Consider the following 26,342-nt stretch of genomic DNA (forward strand, 5'->3'; position numbering starts at 1 on the left):
TAACTCTAAATTCATTGCCTTAAAAATCCCCTAAGAGGTATTATATCTTTCTACATATATACATGGGATGATGGCAATGACACACCAATACCACCAAGGTCATATTTACCCAAACCAAATACCACCAAAAGAAAACTCTATTTGTGGGAAAAAAATGCTAAAAATGTCATTTGGGTATAGTGTTGTATGACCGCACAATTGTCGTTCAAAGAGCGACAGCGCTAAAAGCTAAAAATCGGTCTGGGCAGGATGGGGGTTTAGGTGCCCAGTAAGCAAGTGGTTAAAAAAATAAATAAATTCTGTGCGGTAATATACAACCGCTTTAAGGCAGTTCTGAAGGCAAAAGGGGGTCCAACCCGGTACTAGCAAGGTGTACCTAATAAAGTGGCCGGTGAGTGTAAAATCACTGTAATGTCCGTGTGTGGCACTTATAGTAGTTCAGTGCTCTTTGTAGCTACGGGGAACATTTTTATGTAAGTGAACTATAGTAATAAACAATAGACTTGTGCACCACGGAAAAATTTGTTTAAATTCGGTTTGTTGTCATTCGTAAAATACATAATTTCGTTCTGTCATATTCGTTATGTTGCGTTAATACGTTTTCGGATAATTCGATATTATTCGTAGAATGTCGATATTCGTTATACTGAATCTCGAATCATGTCGAATTCATTCGTTATATGCGCTATAATTTCGTTTGTATTCGTTGAAATTCGATATTTATGTATGTATATATATTCGTGATAATGATTCGTAGTTTGGAAAGTTGTTTGTTTATTGAATCTATTAACACACACAATGACAATATCTCTTCTCCTCTGCTCAAATACAATACATCACCCTTCTCACTCAGTTCTCAGGAATGCACTTTGCCAGTAATCCAACCTCCGGCACAAAATTAATCAGCTGATTGGACTGTAAGATTTCCTTTGAGTTGACCTTTTGTTTTATTAGACCTTTAATGAATTACTGAATCGTGTCGAATTCATTCGTTATGTCCGCTATAATTTCTTTTGTATTTGTTGAAATTCATTATTTTTTTATTCGGATGCATCCGAATGTCCGAAAGCTGCAAAATTCAGCTGAATTTCGATTTGTTACAAAACGAGTTGCACAAGCTGTTCTAGGAGGACCTTTGTGCTGTTCTGTAAGGAGACACTGGGGGTGCTCCAGGACAGACAGACTGACAGCTTTCCCTTTAGCACTGAATTGTAACTGCCTACTTACACATATTTGAATGGAATGAGGAAGAGGACACACCTTAAAGGACAAACTGCTAGGAGGACACGGACCCCAGCCTGGGAACCCCAGCAACGCCAGGACTATGAATACCACCATAATAGGACTATGGAATGTATTTCTATTAGCTGCTCTCTTCCTAAAGGATGGCTGTAAATCCTCGTACAAATCTAGCCGAGACAACAATCCAGGAAATGCCTATTCACAAATCTACAACCGACGCCTCCCTTCACTGCAACAATGTTTCTAAATAATATATATTTTTTTTTTGCACCTTGAATTTTACAATCTGCTGGAGGGTCTCTGTGACAGATGCTACAAATCCATGAAACGACATGGCACAGGAGGGTGTCACTTTTTCTCAAAATTGTTGACAGAGCAATTCCAACTTCAACCTCTGATCTTGAACCACACAGGACACAGACGCGGTGATTTTCTTTATTAAACTGCGGTGTAAAATCAGCCATTGGACCTTTTCATGACGGATGTGTGGACATTGGCTGAAATATGAAAATGGTTAATAAGCTCCTGACACCATCTACAGATCTGGAATATTCACATTGTCTTATTTTTACAAAGAGGGATCACCCCCAGGAATACAGGTTGGTGCCATTGACATATTATGTGATACATAGGGGATGATTTACTAAAACTGGAGAGTGCTAAATCAGTAGACAATCAGCTTCTAACTTCAGCTTGTTCAATTTAGCTTTGACAATAAAACCTGGAAGCTGATTGGTTTCTAGGCAGAGCTGCACTAGATTTTGCACTCTCCAGTTTTAGTAAATCAACCCCCATTGTATCTGTCAGATTGCCCACCCCCCACCCCCCACTTCCTCCTATGTATAGTTATTAGTAAATAGAGTGAGGGAACGCTGGAAACTGAACAGGCAGAACAGCGCCACCTAAGGTGGGAACAACGATTGCTGACCATTCTGCGTTCCAAGGACAAAACCAGCTATTGCCATCTCATACATGAGATGGCTATAACACAATATGCTGAAATTAAAGTAATACTAAACCCACAACAGTAACATCAGTCTGTATATGCAGTAAAGCATGCTTGTTATACTCACTTTTGAACCTAAGGGGTTAATCCTGTATAAAAAGTATTTTTGATCCTGTCTTCTCTGATTCTTCCCCTTCTTTCACAGTCCCCAATCTATCTGCTGATAGAACAGAGCCTTGGGGACAAGCTGCACATGCTCAGTTTGGTGTGTATTGGTAGAGAATTTTTTTTTCTAGGGAGCGTACATGTGAGAGTGCAGGGCCAATCAGCACTGTCCAGACAGAGGGTCAGGGGTCCTGCAGTGTCACAGAACAGTCAACGGAGAATGAAAACTCCTCCTACACGCTATAACCAGACACTGATAGAAGTCACAAGACTGCTATATACTGCTGATGAGAACAGATTTTTAGCAGTTTATATAACATTTCCATGTTCTGTGTACTGTGGGAGACCAGATATAGTGAATGCAGGCTCCTGGGTTTAGTAACACTTTATTTTTTGAATCACTATAAAGGCGTAATAATATTCTGCAGCAATACTTTGTTTGATCTAGTGAGGGACATGTTTAAAATCATGGAAGACTGCTCTGATATACTCTAGTTTACTTGTGCAAGGAGATATATGTATGCAATGACAGAGGTATGACAATGGTGGGAGGAGCTGAGAACAGTTCAGTCCTTCTTAACCCTGTCATTATCCTAAGACATGGTCAGACCACAGTTCAGAGAGCTCTTCAGAGAGATCACCTGCAGCAGATCACAAGGTCCTCCTCTGGTCTGATCCTCCATCCCGCTGGTTGTAGCCATATTGGTGCACTTGCAACAACACAGTTGAGTACTAGCCGTGATTTTTACATTCGGCTAAAGCCTTATGAGTCAGTTCTGATTGGACCCAGAAGAAGGGAATAGTCCTCTGAACACTATTAGTGGAAATACAAAAATTATCACGGCTAGCGCCCACCTAAAGCTAGAACTGGCAGTTTTGGGAATGTGCGGGTCTACTATGAGTGGGCGAAAGTGACAGCTGAAATAGAGGCTTGATCCTGGAGTTTGGATTTACTCCAAAGATTGCCGATATTCAGCTATAGTTCTGCTTTTAAACAAAGTCACAAAGCCAAGAATTCCAAGTGGGCGTACAGCCTAAGAGAGACGGAGAGAGGAGAAGAGAGCAGAGCACATGGCGAAATCAGCTGTACTCACCGGGCAAGTAACGTTACCCCAAAGGGGCACAGGGGAGATGGTGAGTACAGGGCACAGTCATATCGTCATCCAACAACTTTTTTAGAAAGTCTCACCCTGACCGGCTTTTCTTCCATGCTGTCTTTTCCTTCCTTTTTATATATGTTGTGTACGGGAGAGGGGCTAGAAGGGAAGGAGGTTTGATAACTGACTATTATACCACCAAGGTGTTTTAAAATGTCCTCCATCATGCTGGAGGCAGAGGGGGCATCATGCTGGAGGCAGAGGGGGCATCATGCTGGAGGCAGAGGGGGCATCATGCTAGGGGGCAGAGGGGGCATTATACTGGGACAGGGGGGGGCATCATGCTGGAGGCAGAGGGGGCATCATGCTAGGGGACAGAGGGGGCATTATACTTGGACGGGGGGCATCATGCTGGAGGCAGAGGGGGCATCATGCTGGGGGACAGAGGGGGCATCATGCTGGGGGACAGAGGGGGCATCATGCTGGGGGATAAAGGGAACATCACAATGGAGGACAGAGGGGGCATCATGGTGTGGGAAGGGGACATCAGCACTCACTGTGTGGGGCGTGGATGGGAGGGTGCAGGTGAAAGGATGTGTGTCAGGAACAGGTATCTGAAAATAATTATTTTTGCCGCATGCTGTTGGAAGACTTGCTGGGTGTGGTAGTGCATCAGTGCCTGATAAGGAATCCAATAAATTGGTAGTTAGTGCAGATGGGCTGAATCCTTTATATCTAGGACATGAACAAAAACTGTCTATTTCGGCTGCATTCACCCCTTGAGTGATGTGACTCATTGCACGTTGTGTTGCGCATTTTAGCGTGTTTCTGGTGCTATTTTCATGCAACAGCACTTTAATGGACTGCCTATGGCGCAACAAATGCACCAAAGAAGCTCAAGTACCTATTTTTGGCACTGAGCCAAGTGTGTTTGGCAACGCACAGTTATGGGACACACGCGACAAAACACACGTTTGGGGTACCATTAAGGAATATTAAAGAAATAAATTATTCCCGCAGTACCTGTGGCTACAGGGATGAGATTACTTGTTGCAGCAAACACCTGATTGGTCAACCCTAACCAGGGCCGCTGATAGGGGGAGACCACCAGCCCTGGTGTACGTCAGATAACATAGCGGGGCCCACACAGGGAGGGGGATTAGACGACAATTGTGTGTCTTTTCCTCCAGTAGATGAAAGCTGCTCTCCTCCCCTTTCCCTGCTGCCAGCTTTTATCCTCTAAGAAAGAGACAGTCGTCCTTAACTAATCCCCCTCCCTGTGTGGGCCCCCTCCTCTCCTCTCAGCACTGGTTTTTAAGGTTTTTTCTGCTCCTGAGTTTATCTCTCTAACTTAGACTCCATGCACACTGATTTAAAATTCACTGCTTCTACAGGAGTTTTGTGTTCTGTCTAGGGTGCCCACATGTCCCGGATTGCCCGGGACGTTCCCGCAATTAGCAGGTCTGTCCCGGGTCCCGGGCACCTTCATTCCGGGACAATACAGTGTCCCGGAATGAAATTGACAGAGCGAGCAAATCCCGCTGGCGCTCGCTCTGCCTCCAGCTCCATCTGCCTCCGCCCGAACACAACCGAGCCCGCCCGAGCTGAGGGGAGCTGAGACCGCACCCCCCCTTCCGAACATAGCCGAGCCCGTCCGAGCCGAGGGGAGCTGAGATCGTCCCCCGCCCCCTGCCCGAGCACAGCCGAGCCCGCCCGAGCCGAGAGGAGCTGAGACCACTCCTCCCTGCTCGAACACAGCCGAGCCCGCCCGAGCTGAGGGGAACTGAGACCGTCCCCCTGCCCGAACACAGCCGAGTCCGCCCGAGCCGAGGGGAACTGAGACCGTCCCCCTGCCCGAACACAGCCGAGTCCGCCCGAGCCGAGGGGAACTGAGACCGTCCCCCTGCCCGAACACAGCCGAGTCCGCCCGAGCCGAGGGGAACTGAGACCGTCCCCCTGCCCGAACACAGCCGAGTCCGCCCGAGCCGAGGGGAACTGAGACCGTCCCCCTGCCCGAACACAGCCGAGTCCGCCCGAGCCGAGGGGAACTGAGACCGTCCCCCTGCCCGAACACAGCCGAGCCCGCCCGTCACCTGTCTGTAGAAGCAGCTCAATGTTATCCTATGTGTCCATGCACATTAGGATGTTTACAGGCGTATTTTGAGCTCAGCCTTTAGAGGCAGGAAAAAAAATACCTTCTGGTTTGCGTCTCTGATTGGAGATTACTGGCAGAAAAAAAACGTAAAACTCTCCTAAACTCGTCTAAACTTTGTACAAAAAAATGCTCTAAATGAGTATTTTTTTCTGCTAGGTGAATTGGAGTTTTTTTTTTAAGCCCAGTGTGTATAGAGCCTAACTTTGTTTCTCTCCCTCTGATCCCTGTATATTTTTTTCATCTTGCCTTCATTTTTATTTATTAACTTGGTTTTATCTTTTAGATTTGGCAGGAATTCTTTGAGTTATGTTGTATTTGTGTCTGCTAATAGTTTTGTTGTATTTTTAGTGAAATATAGCTTTAATATTTTCTTGGGGGGGGGTCCTGTCAGGTAGTCTGTACGGGGCCCGCGATTTCTATCAGCAGCCCTGATCATAACCAACAAAATAAATGGGATGAAAATCAATAAATGGTGTTGCGTTCTAGGTGATAACGAAAATAACAATAACGAGTAGGAAGTGTTGTAGGAACCAAAGTAAGTATAGAATGTGGACACATGAAATCCAGTCCTAAATTCTAATCAAACAATAATATAAACAACCACTAAAGATGGATACATTCTAATATATAAAGTGCAAGTGATAAAAGTGACATATAATCTTCAGAATGAATAATAATAAGATGCTAGTAGTAGAAAATGTCCAAATATAAAACTCTCCAAATATAAAACTCTTCAAATGAATATTAAAGTGCTCCAATCAGAAATAATGGCCATATTGGCGAGTGACCTGAAGCTGCGAATTGCCGCTCCAACTGACACTCTGTGCAAGGAATATAAACGGTGACATGGTGATTCGTTTTTTCAGTGCAATTACACCTTTGAGATAGAAATAAATAAACCTTGCGCCAAAAATGATTGTGAATTGTTAAATATAAGCTGCTATCCCCCAAACTAGATGTGAATTCTAGTGCAAATGAAAAATGTATGTGGTGGGGGGTGCTAGGCCTGAATTTATAATTTGCTATGTTGCATGGTAAATATCATGCCCAAAAAAAAAAATGTTAATATATATAAAATATCAATGTGCCATACAAAAATGCTAATTACATCTATAAAAAATAACTATAGACAAATAGTGCATATACCAAAGGAATTACAACCATGCAATCCCTGCATGTGTTAAAAAATAATGTACTTGTGGAAATACATAAGAAAATCCCTGGGCTTATGAAGCACAAATCACTTTTTTTATTGTTTAAGCACCAGTCACTTTATGATTTTAGCATAACTAGCAAGTTTTTTGCACTTAGATAGTTGAAAATGAAATGGTATGTGATGTAGAATTGCGATATCTATAACCCATATTTAGCACAAGGCACTTTAATTATAAGCATTCACATAGGTGTAACTAGTAAATAGTTTTTCACTTTCAGTTTTGGCTTATGCGACATCCATTTGTAATTTTTATTTGCATATTTAATCATTCTTACCCACAATCAACATCTAGAGGGGTAACCCACACCATTTTCTCTAACCCAATAACACACACACACCAGAGGGTGTAGCACAATTGAAAAGCAAGTATAAATTAGCCTTTTAAGGCTATATCACATGCCACTTTAAATTTAAATTTTTAAATGTTTTTTATTTTGTTTATGATATGTTCTCTATAAAGAAGTCACTTTCTAAGCACTATTTTGTATATTAGGTTTATCCCCCTAGAAATTTGCAAGATAACACATTTAGCCAGCAGATTCCAATTAAGTCATCACACAAGGCAACTATAAAAATCGCATCACATCAGAGCAGCGCCATACCTACACCCCTTACCTTTATTTATATATGATATTTACCATGCAACATAGCAAATTATAAATTCAGGCCTAGCGCCCCCCACCACATACATTTTTCAATTACACCTTTGTGTGAAGTAGCCTCTTACCTTACCACTGTAAGGTAACAGCATAAGAAATTACAATAACAATCAATAAAATCCATGAAAAGTTTTTGGAGTCCCGCGCTTATGGAAAAAAACAAGGAGAAGAACTGCTGCCTCTACCTAAGCGGAATGTATACGGTAAGGCTCCATTCACACTAGCGCGTTTTTTGATGCATTTTGCAGAAATGCAGGGGAATTTTTTAACATGGGTTCCTATGGAACATGTTCACATCAATGCCTTTTTGTTTCTCTGCAAAATGCAGCGTTTTGCATGTAATAGAATTCAATGGACAAGCATCAAAAACGCATGTGCACTGTTTTTGCAGCGTTTTTGCCGTTTTTTTTTTTTTTTAATTTTTTTTAAATTTTTTTTTTTTTAGACTGTAAAAAAAAAAAAAAAACGCAAATCGCGGCAAAAACGCTGCTCAAAAACGTGGCAAGCATGAAAAAAAAAACCTCCAAAAACGCTGAAAAGCAACATGCATAGGTGTGAATCGAGCCTAAATGTGTGAAGGAAGGAGGGTAGACGTGGCGCTGTTCTGGGGTATAGTGCCACATACCCCTAATGTAGCTTGCAAGAAATGTATCTCAGATATAAAACCAAAAACAAGTCAGATTATATATCGAACAAATTAATAACAATCTTGCGAGCTACCTAATATAAATAGAAAAAAATGATGCACTGTAATGGGTTAATACTCGTGCACTTTGTTAGGGCAATAGTTTTAATTACTATGTATTTGTATATTTAGGGTCTCACTAGATTTTATAGTAGAGTTGTAATGTATTTTATATTAAATGAATGATGTTTATTTCTGGGATGTGATCGTATGTTCCTTCCGTAACACCGCCCTGTGATCAAGCGTCATTATTTTGATGGGGCTCATCTTCGGCAGATATATGCTTCATGTTGTTGATTCACAGCAGGATGGAGTAATAGTTGGCTTGATGTTGCCACCAGTTAGGTCATAGCGCATTTAGTTGAGGGATTAAGTATATGGACAATGTAATGTCCTTGAACTACAAGAAAATGGCCGACGGCCAAGTATTTAACAGATAATGTCATCGTCCAAGCAGCATCCCCCTGAGGAAGATATGTAATTTCCCTTGTATCGAAATGTGTAGGGGAGGGGACAGGATGGTGCAGGAGTCAGCTGGTCTGTCTCATGGAGTACAAGCATATGACCTCAGCTTAATCCAAGCATTTTTAAGGCACGATATAGGGCGGTGCACTGACGCACCAAATCCATGTGAGTACCCTGTAGTAGGGCTTTGTTTGCATAATAAAACTTTGTTTAAATGATATCACACTATGGAGTTTCTTTTTGCTGTTTATGTGTGAGGAGGCATCGTCATTGAGTAATTTGGGACCTTTTAGCTAACCTGGAATCCTTTAAGGTGATTCATAAGCGTGATTTGACCAAACTTAATTGTGAGGTCACACGCTCTGAGGTGAGCGGCTAATACCTAAGGGAGCACCTGAGTGAGATCACTGCAACCAATTTTTTGATCATGGTCACCAATCAAGTCACATTTATATTTTATATTTTGTATATTTAATAAGGACTTTATATCAATTTTTTGTACTGATCCTTATGTGATCAGGGTGTCACTGAATCAGATGCACTTGAGCACTTTACGGTTCACATTTGTGTCACTATATATATGCTAGGGCTAGGAGATTTTCTAAAAAAAAAAAAAAAATATGCGATTTTCTTAAAAAGAACTTGATTCACGATTCAAATAGATTTTTTTTTTTGGACACTGCGCCGGTCCTGAGGAGCTGCGGGCAGGAGTTTTTAGGCGAGGCCGCGACGTCCGACCTCACGGACTAGGCCAAAGCCACGGACTAGGCCAAAGCCACGGACTAGGCCAAAGCTGCGGCCTCGCCTAAAAACTCCTGCCCGCAGCTCCTCAGGACCGGCGCGGTGAAAAAAAAACATTTTTAAATCGATTTGCTTAAATTTTGAATCGATTTGACCTCTCAACTCGATTCAAGATTTACATCGATTTTTTCCCCAGCCCTAATATATGCATATTATTTTTTTTATAAGGAAGCATGTGTTTATTCACAATTTGTGATGTGAGATTTTGTATGGTGACACAAGTCACTTATATACCACTATAGGAATTATTTGTATATTATTTCATACTGTTATGTTGGCATTTTAAACCTACTGCTGTCACAGCAGATTAATAGAGAGATAGCGCAGCACAGAATTTTTATTATTATAAGTCAAATTATATAGTGTGAACCAAATGTGCAAATGACCTGTGTCCTAGTGCAGCAATCTAATAAGCTTCTATTTAAATAGCCTCAGTGTAGCTCATAAGGCCAAAATGCAAAAATAATAATGAAAAAAAAAAATGACATAAATATGTGAACCACAGTGCATATGCTAATATAAAAACACATATGAAAACATGTTATTAACCACTTACCTAACCCATATAGCAAAATGACGGCGGCAAAGTGGTTTCAATACCCTGACTGGGTGTCATATGACGTCGCCAGGATATCAAGCCGCTGCGCACCCCCGGGGGCACGCATCGCAGCAATTGTTTTTGCGGGGTGTCAGTCTGACACCGCAACTCCGATCTAGGTAAAGAGTATCTGACGGAGACTCTTTACCACGTGATCAGCCGTGTCCAATCACGGCTGATCACAGTGTAAACAGAAAGAGCCATTGATCTGCTTTTCCTCACTCCCGTCTGTCAGACACGAGTAGAGGAGAGCCAATCATCTGCTCCTCTGACAGGGGGGGTTTGTGCTGATTGATTATCAGCGCAGCCTCCCCCGAGATTGCCCACATTGGACCACCAGGGACGCCACTAGGACCACCAGGAATGTCGCCACCAGGTATGCCACCCTAGACCACCGGGGATGCCAATCAGTGCCCACAATGGATGCCAAACAGTGCCCACAATGGGCATCACTGATTGGCAGGCATTATTGTTTGGCACTGATTGGCATCCATCCGTACCATCAATTAGTGTACATCAGTGCCCATCCGTGCCGCCTTTTAGTGCCCATCAATGCTACCTATCAGTGCTGCATATTGGTGCCCATCAGTGCAGCCCCATCAGTGAAGGAGAAAACTTACTTATTTACAAAGTTTTGTAACAGAAATTTGTTTAGCAGAAAATAAAAATCCCAGAGGTGATCAAATACCACCAAAAGAAAGCTCTATTTGTGGGAACAAAATGATGAAAATATAGTTTGGGTACAGTGTTGCATGACCGGGCAATTGTCATTCAAAGTGCGATAACGCTGAAAGCTGAAAACTGGTCTGGGCAGGAAGGTGTATAAATGCCCAGTATTGAAGTGGTTAAGGTGACTAGTGCCCTATACATGCATTCTAGGGTGGTGCTCCCATGCATCAAATGACAGTTTGAGATGATATTATGTGCAAAATGCGTCCATAAACCGTTATAAATACAAAAACAAAGCAAAAATAAAAATGCAAAAATAAAGCGACAGGTGCTCTTCATAAACTGTGCTCGGCATGGGCGTCCGCAGGAGGGGGCAAGGGGGTCAAGTCCCCCCCCCTCCTAATCAGCAAGGTGTCCTTCTGTTATCAGTGAACTACTTGTGGATGAGGATCTGTCAACATAGACTTTGTATCTCCTTACAGTTACACTGTCATCTGGGTTGGAATTCAAGCTGAACCTTCTGTTATCATGTAAAGAGACTTAACACTTTACTTCCCTGCATGCTTTTGCTTGGCTACTCTTAGGGCTCCTTCACATGTGTGGAAGTGACTATTGCTCTCCTGAAAAGATCCATGCTTGCATAGGCGTGTGCAGCCTATTGCATTAGGGTGTGCATCACAAAGCTCAAACGCATGCGTGTGTATATATACACTCGCGCGCTTTTATAAATACCTATAAATGTTAAAAAAACATTTAAAAATGTATGAAAGCATGTTTTAATTAAACACTTATCAATGTAAACAAAAGAAACTTGAATTTTTTAAATTTATTAAAACATTTAATTGTTCACACTAGCGGTTGAGGTGCAGTAAAACCCCACTGTTGATCCGTGCTTTTAGCGCCCCTCAATCACTACCATCTTTTAGCTTTAGAGGCAGCGGCTGGGCATGTTCACATGCTGCAGCTGCAATTGACTCCCTGTTGCTTTCAGCAGGTGTAGCACCCACTGACCATGGCCCATTCAAGTGAAAGGTGGCATTCTGCAAGCGGCCTGCAACTGCGTGCAAAATGGAGTTTAAGGGGTTAAAGCAGGTTGTGTGGAGGCGATACAACGCCTCCTCACCACCTCTCAAATTCTCTCTGCATGTGCGGGATTGACATCATTGGGGGTCCAGCCACTCATACAGCCCGCGAACCTGGAAGGAAGACCGGGGAAGATGTACGCCCTGTCAGAGGGCTTCGTTGTAAGGTGAATATTTCAAAATGTGCCTGTATGTGATATACTAGCACATTATGGAATTACCTTACAGGGGTTGGTACATGTGCACGGGTTATTTTTATTCAGATCGCTAGCTGACAGGTTCTTGCATCTACACAAGCGACATGGATTCAGGAATCCCCCTGCTGGGACATCGTATTCTGACAATGGGGATTCTCCACCATCAGAATACACTAATTAGTGCTGCAGCTGATTGGCTGCAAGCTGCTGATTGAACAGGGTTTCCAGTAGTCCTGTCCAAGAGAAGCTGATCTAATGATTGGCTTCTGTCTTAGGCCTGATTCCCACCTATGCACTTTTAGTGCTTTTTGCATTTTGCAGATTTGCACTACAGAACGTGTTCCATAGGAAACCATGTTAAATGGACTGTAGTGCAAATCTGCAAAATGCAAAAAGCACTAAAAATGCCTAGGTGTGAATCCAGCCTCACAGGGAGGGCTACACATAGATTGAAATATATCCAGTCCTTGGTGAACTGGACAAATCTCAATCTGTGTGTACCCAACTTTACCTTATTCCTTGCTTCACTCCCTCCACTGCTGTGATTGCCCCCCCTAGCTTCTGTGTAAGTTACTGGCTGTGGTCACACTCCAGCATCTCCATCATACCATACAGGGTTAATGTCCCTCTAGTATGTGATGATGTCACGGCTTTGAGTGAAGAAAGAGAGCCTGGAATCAGGTAAGTGAAGAAGGATATCCCCCCTCCCCACACGCAAAGATGGACTTTTTTTTTTTTTTTAACAGAAAAGTTTTATTAATGAATGAAGCATATATAGAATCCATTTGAAAAACAGTGAGGTGTGCGATACATCAAATCAGCAGGTATACAGACAGTCATATGCACATCGCTGGTCAAAACAAAAAGAAACATGACATAGCATAGGAGTTAAATGTCGTACACCAAGTTATTGTCTATAGGGCATTAAGCAAAGGGTTAATATAATCTGTAAACAAATATAAAGGATGGACTTTTTTTACTTTCCTGAAGTTGGGATGTATTATGGAATTCCATTCCTTGATGGTAATGCTCAGATGTTTTGCTAGGTTGGGAATAACTGGGACTTCTGAGGTGCTACATAGATGTATTTAACATACACATTATATCTTATTAAAAAAGAATGATTTTAATAAGATATATTGTGTACGTTGAATACATCTATGTAGAAGTCACAGTAATTCCTAACCTGTCATTTTTCTTTCAGTAAACCTTCCCCGCAAGGTTCAGGACAGGTTTACAGCACAGTGTAAAAGATAGAGAACTCGGGACTCACATGTAGGGAAGATGCAGGCTGCCATAATTCCTCAGTCTGCCCTTGGAAGAGCTGTGCTGTGTGCTGGGCAGGAAGCAGTGCTCCGGGGAGAGCTGTGCTGTGTGTTGGGCAGGAAGCAGTGCTCCGGGGAGAGCTGTGCTGTGTGCTGGGCAGGAAGCAGTGCTCCGGGGAGAGCTGTGCTGTGTGCTGGGCAGGAAGCAGTGCTGCAGGGAGAGCTGTGCTGTGTGCTGGGCAGGAAGCAGTGCTGCGGGGAGAGCTGTGCTGTGTGTTGGGCAGGAAGCAGTGCTCCGGGGTGAGCTGTGCTGTGTGCTGGGCAGGAAGCAGTGCTGCGGGGTGAGCTGTGCTGTGTGCTGGGCAGGAAGCAGTGCTGCGGGGAGAGCTGTGCTGTGTGCTGGGCAGGAAGCAGTGCTGCGGGGAGAGCTGTGCTGTGTGTTGGGCAGGAAGCAGTGCTGCGGGGAGAGCTGTGCTGTGTGCTGGGCAGGAAGCAGTGCTGCGGGGAGAGCTGTGCTGTGTGCTGGGCAGGAAGCAGTGCTGCGGGGAGAGCTGTGCTGTGTGCTGGGCAGGAAGCAGTGCTGCGGGGAGAGCTGTGCTGTGTGCTGGGCAGGAAGCAGTGCTGCGGGGAGAGCTGTGCTGTGTGTTGGGCAGGAAGCAGTGCTCCGGGGTGAGCTGTGCTGTGTGCTGGGCAGGAAGCAGTGCTGCGGGGTGAGCTGTGCTGTGTGCTGGGCAGGAAGCAGTGCTGCGGGGAGAGCTGTGCTGTGTGCTGGGCAGGAAGCAGTGCTGCGGGGTGAGCTGTGCTGTGTGTTGGGCAGGAAGCAGTGCTGCGGGGTGAGCTGTGCTGTGTGCTGGGCAGGAAGCAGTGCTGCGGGGTGAGCTGTGCTGTGTGTTGGGCAGGAAGCAGTGCTGCGGGGTGAGCTGTGCTGTGTGCTGGGCAGGAAGCAGTGCTGCGGGGAGAGCTGTGCTGTGTGCTGGGCAGGAAGCAGTGCTGCGGGTAGAGCTGTGCTGTGTGTTGGGCAGGAAGCAGTGCTCCGGGGAGAGCTGTGCTGTGTGCTGGGCAGGAAGCAGTGCTGCGGGGAGAGCTGTGCTGTGTGCTGGGCAGGAAGCAGTGCTGCGGGGAGAGCTGTGCTGTGTGTTGGGCAGGAAGCAGTGCTCCGGGGTGAGCTGTGCTGTGTGCTGGGCAGGAAGCAGTGCTGCGGGGTGAGCTGTGCTGTGTGCTGGGCAGGAAGCAGTGCTGCGGGGAGAGCTGTGCTGTGTGCTGGGCAGGAAGCAGTGCTGCGGGGTGAGCTGTGCTGTGTGTTGGGCAGGAAGCAGTGCTGCGGGGTGAGCTGTGCTGTGTGCTGGGCAGGAAGCAGTGCTGCGGGGTGAGCTGTGCTGTGTGTTGGGCAGGAAGCAGTGCTGCGGGGTGAGCTGTGCTGTGTGCTGGGCAGGAAGCAGTGCTGCGGGGAGAGCTGTGCTGTGTGCTGGGCAGGAAGCAGTGCTGCGGGGTGAGCTGTGCTGTGTGCTGGGCAGGAAGCAGTGCTGCAGGGAGAGCTGTGCTGTGTGCTGGGCAGGAAGCAGTGCTGCGGGGTGAGCTGTGCTGTGTGTTGGGCAGGAAGCAGTGCTCCGGGGAGAGCTGTGCTGTGTGTTGGGCAGGAAGCAGTGCTCCGGGGTGAGCTGTGCTGTGTGCTGGGCAGGAAGCAGTGCTCCGGGGTGAGCTGTGCTGTGTGCTGGGCAGGAAGCAGTGCTGCGGGGAGAGCTGTGCTGTGTGCTGGGCAGGAAGCAGTGCTGCGGGGAGAGCTGTGCTGTGTGCTGGGCAGGAAGCAGTGCTGCGGGGAGAGCTGTGCTGTGTGTTGGGCAGGAAGCAGTGCTCCGGGGTGAGCTGTGCTGTGTGCTGGGCAGGAAGCAGTGACCATCAGTGAAGGAGAAAAACTACCTTTTTGCAAAATTTAATAATAGAAGCTAAGCAAAACTTCTTTTTTTTTTTTAAATTGTCAGTCTTTTTTGTTTGTTTAGTAAAAAATAAAAACCCCAGCGGTGATTAAATACCACCAAGATAAAGCTCTATCTGTGTGAAAAAAAAGCTGTTATTTGGGTACAGTGTAGTATGACCGCGCAATTGTCATTCAAAGTGCGACAGCGCTGAAAGCTGAAAATTGGCCTGGTCAGGACGGGGGTGAAAGTGCCCTGTAGGCAAGTGGTTAAGCACAGCAACATAGCATAAAGATGTTATCCTGCCCATAAAGCTGTTGTTGTGCCCATAAAGATGCTATTGTGCCCATATAGAATTTAAGATCTCCACTGGCTTAAGCCAATGCTGCACCATGCAGGTGTAGTTCTTTTTTGTAATTGATCGATTGACTAATTGTATGTTTATTTATAACTTCACTTGCTGTGGCCGTAGAATGTTTTGCATGGTCTTGTATGTGGCTCAGATCACCACAGCAAAACCAGGTACATTCTCCCTCCTCAAAGTGCCAAATTTTGCAGTGGAAGGGGGAGGGTTATCATACTTTATGTAATAATGACTAAACCCCTCCCCTTCATGAAATGATCAAAAAGTGGTGGAGAATGGGTGACTTTAAAATGCCCCCCCCCCCAAAAAAGTTCTGCGAACGCCCATGGTGCTCGGTGCATATAGGTGCCCTATAGGTAATGCACTCACCGAAACCCTTCATCCCAACGTAGGGGTATTGCGCTTTCACAGTACCTGCCAGCAAACAAAAGGTTTTCTCCTGTATCAGCCGATTGTTTCCGTGTTTGCGGTATAAGATATGCGATATGAGGGTCTCCTTTAACTATCCACAGCTCCCACATGCAGAAAAAGAGACATCTCCATAGTGTATTACCGTTTAAAAAGTAGGAAGCCGGGACGGTTTGCGTTCCAGGGCTCGAAGCCAGAAGTGATGCAAAGATGCTGGTCGCTCCGCCCTACGCATTTCATCACTGGGACGTCATCTGGAGCGGTATCCAGGCTCCTGCAGTAGATAACTGGGCAATACATTAAAAAAGGGGCTCCAGATCTAGTAACAATGTATAAAAGGAGAAGAAGAAAGGGGGCCCAGATCGTGATGTTAAAACTTGAATATATTTATTAAAATAACAGCCAATTTAGTACCCACATTAAAAAATTAAAACAAACACAGCACCATGAGTGGCAAGCTCGCAATCTGATGTCACTTCTGGTGCCTATATGTTCCAACGCGTAGCGTCACGGTCACATGACTTCATCAGGATCCTTTATACATCGTTATTGGATCTGGAGCCCCTTTTTTCATGTATTGCTGAGTTGCACAGAGGAGAAACCTCCAGTTTCCATGTGACTGCGGCCTTAAAGAACTGGACTGTTACTTTTGAACATTTTTTTTTTTTAATCCACAGGTTTCTTATTTGTTATACACTGTTATACATTGTATACAACAGAAAGTTACTAGTAACCAATTAGCTACAACTTACTGTATGTTTCTGCTGAGTGATCCAAATATTGAGCCCAAGGGATTAACCAAGTTCATTGGCGATCTACATGTTCCTTTAAGAGGAGAGTGCTTTACACATTGTAGAAAACCAAAAGCTACTTTTTTCTGTAAAAACTACAATTTTTTGTTGTTGTTGAGTGATTTACATTCTGATTCCAGGGATTAAAGTAGTATTAAACCCAAAACCAAAAATGTAATATATTGCAGTTTACCAATCATTAGATGTGGTGGCTGCATTAGTTTTCTTTTTTTTTAGGCTTTCCTCCCCTCTGTCTTCACCTGGTGATCTGGCCAGTAACACACCTCTTGTATTAGAGTGCCCCCCCCCCTTTGGATTTTCATCCAGAGCACAGGGGGCACCTTTGGGCAGCAGCATAGTCAGTCTGGGGGGAGGGAAGTATTAGATTTAATAGAAGAATAATATATAGAAGCCAAACTCCAAAGTTTAGAGATCCTGTCCTTCCTTAACCTTTTACTTTTTGTAAATACCTAGTTGATCCTGGCATTTACATATACATTATATTTTCAAAAGTATTGGGATGCCTGCCTTTACACGCACATGAACTTTAATGGCATCCCATAGAACACCTTTGGGATGAATTAGAGGGGAGACTGCGAACGGGGCCTTCTCATCCAACATCAGTGCCTGACCTCACAAATGTGTATCTGGAAGAATGCTCAAACATTTCCATAGACACACTCCTAAACCTTGTGGACAGCCTTCACAGAAGAGTTGAAGCTGTTATAGCTGCAAAGGATGGGTCAACTCAATATTGTACCCTAAGGACTAAGACTGGGGTGCCATTAAAGTTCATGTGCGTGTAAAGGCAGGCGTCCCAATACTTTTGACAATATAGAGCAACTCCTTATTGGTATTGTCAGTGCAGTAGAAGCGGATTTACGGGCTGCTCCATTTCCACTCGCATTCTGTGTGCTCCACTGTTAGGCTAGGTTCACACCTAAGCAGGTTGCAGTTGATGCCTTTTGCTGGTGCATTTAGCAGTGTGGTTTGCGTTTTTGTCACACATGTTTTTGATGCTTTTTACAATTGTGGGATGTGTAAGAATGCATTCACACCTGAGCGTTTCAAAGTTGCGCGGTTTTACCCATTTTTGCCGCGATTTTGTTCAGGCCACCAATGCAAAAGGCAGAAAAACGCCTGTAATCTGCCCCAAAGAATCTCATGTTATTTTTTGAGCTTAGGGCGTTTTTTAGGCGTTTAGCTTCAGGTGACAAAACGCTCAGATGTAAACCGGTGCCATTGAAACGAATGGGATTTTGCTTGTTGGGCATTTTTCCGGCGTTTTTTTTCAGGCGTTTTACGAGTGTTTTATGCGCTGAAAACGCTCAGGTGTGAATGCAGTCTTAATGTTGCTGGGTTAGGTGTCTGTTGTCATGCAGGAAACACACCAAAATTAATGTACATGCATTTTCATGCATTTTTGATGCGTTTCCTTCAAATTTATGGAACCAAAAACGCCCTTTCCAAAAAACGCACCAGTTGAAAATGCAGAGATGTGAACATGACCCATATTAAACCATGGTAAATGGACTGTAGTGCATTTCTGCAAATCTGAAAATGGACTAGAAAAAGCATAAGTGTGAACCTAGCCTTAAGCTCACCATACATTATCCACTTGTCGACCGCCCTATGCCACATTTACTACTGCAGGACAGCAGCGCTGCGCAGGATCACGTATATATACATGATCCTGCACATCCGGGTATCGGGAGTGAGTACACGCTGCCGGCGGCTTGCTCCCACTGTGATTTTACACAGCAGGAGCTGATCAGCGGGTCCCGCAGACCCAACGTCCGCCGGCAGCTGCTGATCGTTTGGTACACAGGCAGAACAGTGATCTGCCTATGTAAACAAGGCAGATTGCCATTCTGTCAGTACAGAAGGCACGGATCCTGTGTTCCTGTAAAGCAGGAACACCGATCCATGCCTTTCACTAGTAAAAGCACCTCCCCCACTACACTTAAACATGAGCTAGGCACACATTTAACACTTTGATCGCCCCTGATGTTAACCCCTTCCCACCCAGTGTCATTAGTACAGTGACAGTCTATATTTTTAGCACTGATCACTGTATTCGTGTCACTGGTTCCCAAAAAAGTGTCAGTTAGGTGTCCGATTTGTACGCCGCAATATCGCAGTCCCGCTATATGTCGCTGATAGTCGCCATTATTAGTAAAAAACAGATAAATAAATAAATAAATAAATAAATAAAAACTCCATAAATCTATCCCATAGTTTGTAGGCACTATAACTTTTGCTCAAACCAATCATACACTTATTGGGATTTTTTTCTACCAAAAATAAGTAGCAGAATACATATTAGCCTAAATTGATGAAGAAATTTTGATTTTTTACATTTTTTTTATTGGATATGTTTTAGAGCAGAAAGTAAAAATTATCGTTTTTTTTTTTTTTTTTTGGTTTTTTTCAAAATTGTTGCCGTTTTTTTGTTTGTAGCGCAAAAAATTAAAAACCGCAGAGGTGATCAAATACCACCAAAATAAAGCTCTATTTGTGGGGAAAAAAAGGACGACATTTTATTTGGGTACAACGTCGCACGACTGCGCAAATGTTAGTTAAAGTAACGCAGTGCCGTGTCGCAAAAAAATGGCCTGGTCATGGAGGGGGGGTAAATCTTCTGGAGGTGAAGTGGTTATATAATTCTCTTTCAATTTCCTTTAGGTTTAATTTTTAACTATACAGTGCAAGGGCGTGTCTGATTACATACAAACTGAAAGTATGCTGCAATTTTCCCATGTTGTTTTTGTTTTAGTGCCTTGTGCATACCTGCACTAATTGCATGCGGCTGGTCATACAACTTTTTCCTTGTAAAAAGTATTTTATTAAGTACAATAAAGTCAAGTACATTAAAATGAATACTGTATATTGTACAATTCAGAATTATTATATAATATTCATAAGTGGTTACAGATATAGAGTTGATCATGAAGTAAGGAATTGTGATAAGTTAAAGCAATTACCGTAATTAACTATTATGTGTTAAACAAATAAATAGTTATCTTTGTAACCTGTCACTTTTTCACTGCCAACTGCACCCCTTCCTGAAAAAAAATCACCTGACATTATAATTGCATCATTGTGGGCTGGTTCAGCACAGCAAGGAATGAGTAAGACAGAAGACCTGCTGCAGTGTGCTGAGAGGATGACGCAGAGGCTTCTGGCTTGTTCTCTGCCAAACTGATCGCACAGCAAGGTGCAGAGCAAAGGAATAAATGTCCTGTGACCTTCACTTACAGTGTCTTGAAATTTTCCAGTTTATCACGTTACAACCAAAAACGTAAATGTATTTTATTGGGTTTGTATGCGATAGACCGACACAAAGTGGCACATAATTGTGAAGTGGATAAATGGTTTTCCAGATTTCTTACAAATAAATATGTGAAAAGTGTGGCGTGCATTTATATTCAGCTCGCTTTACTCGGATACCCCATAACTAAAATCTAGTGGAAGCAATTGCCTTCAGAAGTCACCTAATTAGTAAATGGAGTCCACCTGTGTGTAATGTAATCTCAGTATAAATACAGCTGTTCTGTGAAGCCCTCAGAGGTTTGTTAGAGAACCTTAGTGAACTAACAGCATCGTGAAGGCCAAGGAACATACTAGACAGGAGACAGGTCAGGGATAAAGTTGTGGAGAAGTTTAAAGCAGGGTTAGGTTATAAAAAAAAATATCCCAAGCTTTGAACAACTCACGGAGCACTGCTCAATCCATCATCCGAAAATGGAAAGAGTATGGTACAACTGCAGACCTACCAAGACATGGCCGTCCACCTAAACTGACAGGCCGGGGCAAGGAGAACATTCATCAGAGAAGCAGCCAAGATACCCATGATAACTCTGGAGGAGCTGCAGAGATCCACAGCTCAGGTGGGAGAATCTGTCCACAGGACAACTATTTGTTGTGCACTCCACACTGGCCTTTATGGAAGATGCAAGAAGAAAGACATTGTTGAAAGAAAGCCATAAGAAGTCTAGTTTGCAGTTTGAGAGAAACCATGTGGGGGACACAGCAAACATGTGGAATATATATATATATATATATATATATATATATATATATATATATATATATATATATATATATATATATATATATATAATTTTGGGGGGGTTCTAAGTAATTTTGTAGCAAAAAATATTATTTAACTCGTAAACACCAAGTTTGAAAAATAGGCCTGGTCCTTAGATAAAGTTCACCTAAAAAAAAAAAAAAAAGAAAAAAGAAATGTACATCTTTTTGCAGGTAAAAAAAAAAAATGGATTTATTTTTTAATTTTTTTATCTGGAGCCTGCAGAGCATTTCAACCGTGATCAGAAGATCGTGGTGCAATGTCTAGCTCCTGCAGACTGTCAGTACTTCCCATATAACATTGTATGTTCACTACTACTATAAATAAGGTGTTTGGAAGTAGTTTATCCTGATATTCAGCATACAGTAGCTCTCTCTCCTATGTTAACTGATAATAGATGTAAAATGGCGGCTATGAGTTTAATGACACTAACCCAATACTCTACTCCAGTTAGTACTCATGACTCAGAAAAGTCCCTTCTATTGCTCTCAGCCTCCTCCCAATCCCCAAATTCCTTCTTTCTGCTGCTGTTATCTAACTTCCTGTTAGAGGGTGACCACGTTCCTTCTCTGTGGTCCTACAGAATACAGCAATATGGCCACCCTTTCTAGCTCACTCCTGAGATGGACTAAGGCTGGGTTCACACTGGTCCGACAAACATTGGGAGCTCATGTCGCATGACGTGTGAAATTTAATGTTTCCCTATGGGAGCCGTCCTAACTGGTCCGACACAAGTCGTTTCGACTTTAGAAATGCTCCCTGTACTACTTTGGTCCGACTTTGATCCTACTTCAGCCTATTGACTATCATTGAAGTCGGATCAAAGTCGGATTGCCGTCTTGCATGATCCGACTTCGGCACGCGACTTGTTCTCAGATGTTCTTGAGGGGGAACTCCGCGCCAAATTTTAAATAAAAAACCGGCATGGGTTCCCCCTCCAAGAGCATACCAGGCCCTTGTATCTTCTTCCAGCTCTATTGCCAGCGAGGGGCCCGGTCTGCTGCCGCTGTCTTGTCGCCGCTGTCTCGCCGCTTCTTCTCTTCATCTCTCTTTAGGGGGGTGATGACCACGCCCCCTAAAACGTCACAGTCCCAGCATGCCCAGGGACTGTGACGGCATAAGGGGGCGGGGTCACCGCCTATATAAGTCAGAGCAGAGCGCACAGAGAGCATTCCAGCCGGGGAGAGCATCGTGTCAACATCGGAAGAAGAGATGAAGAGAAGAAGCGGCGAGACAGCGGCGACAAGACAGCGGCAGCAGACCGGGCCCCTCGCTGGCAATAGAGCTGGAAGAAGATAGCGGCGGGGCCCGGGAGAAGAGGCGGAACACCGGGAGAAGTCGGAAGAAGATACCGGAGCTGCCCGATAAATTAATTTTGAAACCTGTGTACTGTGGTTTTTTTTTTTATTGACACTTCCCTAGGTGAATGGGTAGGGGTACCATGTACCCCATACTCATTCACATAGGGTGGGGGGCCGGGATCTGGGGGCCCCCTTATTAAAGGGGGCTCCTGGATTCCGATAAGCCCTCCGCCCGCAGACCCCGACAACCAACGGCCAGGGTTGTCGGGAAGAGGCCCTTGTCCTCATCAACATGGGGACAAGGTGCTTTGGGGTGGGAGGCCGCAGCGCGCCCCCTCCCCCAAAGCACCAACCCCCCATGTTGAGGGCATGCGGCCTGGTACGGTTCAGGAGGGGGGGGCGCTCGCTCATCCCCACCCCCATTCCTGTCCGGCCGGGCTGCGTGCTCGGATAAGGGTCTGGTATGGATTGGGGGGACCCCCACGCCGTTTTTATCGGCGTAGGGGGTTTCCCTCAAGGTCCATACCAGACCCAAGGGCCTGGTATGCTCTTGGAGGGGGAACCCATGCCGGTTTTTTATTTAAAATTTGGCGCGGAGTTCCCCCTAAAGATTCATACCAAACACAGTGCCGGGCATTGGCGGGGATCCAAGTCGGATCCCCGTTCATTGAAAGTCGGACACATGCCGGCTTCATGTCGCAGGGCAAAGTCGGATCCAAAGTAGGACGGCTGTCGTGTCGCACCAGTGTGAACCCAGCCTAAGGACTAAGGAATGTGTAATGTACATAGAGCAGTGCACATGACTGCAATTAACATGCACTGCTCATACCAAACAAATGGAAGAGAGGGGGGAAAGGAGAGACTTGTGATCTCATGTACAAGGATGTGACAAGGAGGAAGATCCTGCCTCTCTACCCCTCCTCCCTTCCTCTGGCGGAATAGGGCAATAGGTTTTTTTTTCTTTTGTTTAATTGTTTTTTTTCATTTTTTTATTGAAAGCCCTCCCGCCTCCCCATGGACGTTACTCGCCTTAGGCGAATGACCCACACACTGCCCATGGTGCCTCTCAGGATACGTACGTCACATATCCCAGGAGGCCTTCATTGAAGAGCAGGAGGAGGGGGTGGGTCTATCGGCACATCATCGAGAGGCCCGCCCACTGATTCCGGAAGAGCCGGCGGGCCTCTCGATGACGTCAGATAGAACATGGCGGCGCAGGACGGAACTGTGGCCGAGCAGGAGATGATCTCAGCGGGTCAACACTGGATACACTGGATGGGTAAGTATCTGAAATGTGCAGATATCACCATCAGGTAAAAGGGAGGGGGGGGGAGAAAATTGGGAGGTCAGCCAGAGTTCCTCTTTAACCCCCCTGGCGGTTTTCCCGAGTGTGGCTCGGGGTTAAAATTCAGTCCCATTAGCGGTAACCCCGAGCCACACTCGGAATCGCATTGCAGGATCCTGGGGCGGCGTTACTTACCTTGCCCCCGGGATCCTGCGATGTCCCCCGCAGTGTCCGTGGGCTCCGTCCTCTGCCCGAAGCCTCTCCGTGCCAGGCTCCGTTCCCTGCGAGCGTCGCGATGCATGGGGACGGAGCCTGGCGGCAAATTCAAAAAACTGTAAAAAGCATAACACATACAGTACTGTAATCTTACAGATTACGGTACTGTATGAAATTATTTCACATCCCTTTTGTCCCCAGTGCTTTGTCCTATGCCCTGCATGCAGTTTTATATTATATATACTGTTCTTTCTGGCTGGAAACTGGAGATTGTCCATAGCAACCAAAAAGTGTCCCTTTACGTCAAAAATGGTTTTAGACCAGCTAGAAAACAGCGATAGTAAATTAGAACACTTGCAGAATTGAGCGATAGTGAATCGTGGGGAAATTTATTTTATTATTATTTTATTTTTATTTTTTTAATTATTTATTTTTATTTATTATATTATAATTTATGTTTTTGTGTTTCAAACTTCATCATACCCGGGATATCTACTAGACTCTTGTTTGAACAGATTTAAGTGTGTTATTGTTAAGAATTACAGACCTACTATATAAAACGCCAAATTTCCATGCAAAATAATTGTACCGCTTTCAGCACCTAAAATCCGAAATAATCATACCGCCAGGGAGGTTAAGTAGTGGATGAGTATGATATATTTTTTGGAGAATAAGGATATTGTTTAATGACACTTTAAAGAATATATGTATAAACCCAACCTTTCATATTCCTGATATGTGCCTGCTGTACCATATACTTGTATGAGAAAGTCTCCTGTTCTCTTTGTATTGCTTCCTTTGTGTGTAATCCCTGGTGTTCCTATCAGTTCCTCTGATTTCCTATTAAAAACTGACCACACTAGGCAGGAGAACACAGCATGGTCAGTTCTCTAGCTATGTTGGGAACTCAACCTGCTCTCCTACGATGATCAGACTTGTGTTGACAAATCCCCCCCACAGCCATTCACTGGGAAGACTAGTGTGATGCTGTTTCTCCTCCCCGGCTATCTCTGCAACTGAGAACAGAGGTTATGTGATCACTTATAAAAAAAGGGGGGAAAAAAAGGTGTTTATAAAGTTTTGTATATCTATACACAGATGTTTTGCCTCTATTTTAAACTGAATGGGTTGTTTTACAAGGTGAGGGTTTACATAAACTATAAGTCTGTAAAAGAGGAAAGTGATTTCTATCACATGTTTAATTTATCTCCCTGTGATTTCTGCTCCTGTGCAGACTGCGGCATGCCAAACAAACCAAGAGGCTTCTGTGTACACACAGCAAGCATTAATACATATTACATTGTGCACCCCAGTATTGTCATATATACCGTATATACACAAGCCTTAATACTGAGCTTATATGTCTCTTTTGTCTTAGTTGGTACAAGTGATCAGTGATCCACAGACGAGCGCCCCATGTACATCGCCAAATGTGTACCATAGTCCTGACCAGGAAAACATTGCCCAAGAAACCCAGGTACGAGTGCATATGAAATGTAATATGAGCATATAATCAGTGCCCATCAGTGTCCCCTCATCAGTGCAGCTTCATCAGTGCCCATCAGTGCAGCCTCATCAGTGCCCCTCTGCGCAGCCTCATCAGTGCCCCTCCGTGTAGCCTCATCAGTGCCCATCAGTGCAGTCTCATCAGTGCCCATCAGTGCAGCCTCATCAGTGCCCAACCAGTACAGCCTCATCAGTGCTCATCAGTGTAGCCTCATCAGTGCAGCCTCATCAGTGCCCAACCAGTACAGCCTCATCAGTGCCCATCAGTGTAGCCTCATCAGTGCCCATCAGTGCAGAAGAAAAATTACATAAATTTTATACCAGAAACTAAGAAAACTTTTTTTTTCAAAACTTTTGGACTTTTTTTTCATTTATTTTGAATTTATTTAAATAAAAAGCCCAGTGGTGATTAAATACTACCAAAAGAAAGCTCTATCTGTCTCAAAAAAATGATAAAAATTTAATATGGGGGAAGTGTAGCATGACCGTGCAATTGTCATTCAAAGTGCAACAGCGCTGAAATTTGGCCTGGACAGGAAGGGGGTGAAAGTGCCTTAAACCTCACCGCACCGGAAAATTACAGCAGCGAGGGTGTGGGGAAGGGGCAGAGGTCAGGGATGGAGGAGAATTTCTACTGAGCCCCCGCATGACAAGTCGTATCCTATTATCAGCAGTGTTCAAATTGATGCGACGCCGACTTTGTGGTGCCACATCGATTTGAATAAGTAGTTCCTGCACTGCTTTTGGCGATTTCGGGTTCCGCTTTGAATAGACATCTCTGCATGAAGCTGCACAGATGTCTTTCAAGCTGCACCCTGAAGTTGCAATGACATGCGGCTTTGAAATCGTGCGACTTCAGATGAAATCGCACAATTTCAAAGCCGCAGTCAATGTGAATGTGGGTGTGAAAGAGAAGAGACATCAGCACAAGAGACAAATCATACTGACTAAGTTCCGTTCACTAGTGCTGATTTTTCTGTTTCTAATTTTATCTACCCTTGGATTTTAACCCTTTCGCTGCCACCGACATACATGCAATACATGTATTGCAATATGTGTGCACTAAAAATCCTTGTTTTTTTATTGAAAAGTTTGCTAGAATGGGTATATAGCAGTGTGCAGAGGGTTCATCAGGGAATTCTAGTGTTCTCTTGTGGTCACGTTCCCCTTTAGCCACTTCAGCCCCGGATGATTTGGCTGCTCAATGACCAGGCCATTTTTTT

The 26,342-nt window shown here is 44.4% G+C and overlaps 1 protein-coding gene across 5 annotated transcripts in view; it reads left to right on the forward strand.

Moving 5' to 3' along the window:
• The first annotated feature begins 1,206 nt into the window (after nt 1-1,206).
• The window catches only part of LOC141139149 (uncharacterized), a 57,402-nt gene continuing 32,266 nt past the window's right edge, over nt 1,207-26,342 (forward strand). For 3 of the 5 annotated variants that reach the window (XR_012243724.1, XM_073624997.1, XM_073624996.1), the window contains exons 1-2: nt 2,945-3,487; nt 24,992-25,090. Coding sequence is in view for 2 of the 5 variants with exons in the window: in XM_073624997.1 (XP_073481098.1) it covers nt 3,425-3,487; nt 24,992-25,090 (162 nt within the window). In the remaining 3 variants the exon portion in view is untranslated. Of the gene's footprint in view, nt 1,842-2,944; nt 3,488-24,991; nt 25,091-26,342 lie in introns of those variants that run through there. The other 2 variants (XM_073624998.1, XM_073624999.1) reach the window with 2 other exon arrangements.

The sequence above is a fragment of the Aquarana catesbeiana genome, linkage group LG04 (genome assembly GCF_042186555.1).
Source record: "Aquarana catesbeiana isolate 2022-GZ linkage group LG04, ASM4218655v1, whole genome shotgun sequence".
In the NCBI taxonomy this organism is placed as follows: Eukaryota; Metazoa; Chordata; class Amphibia; order Anura; family Ranidae; genus Aquarana; species Aquarana catesbeiana.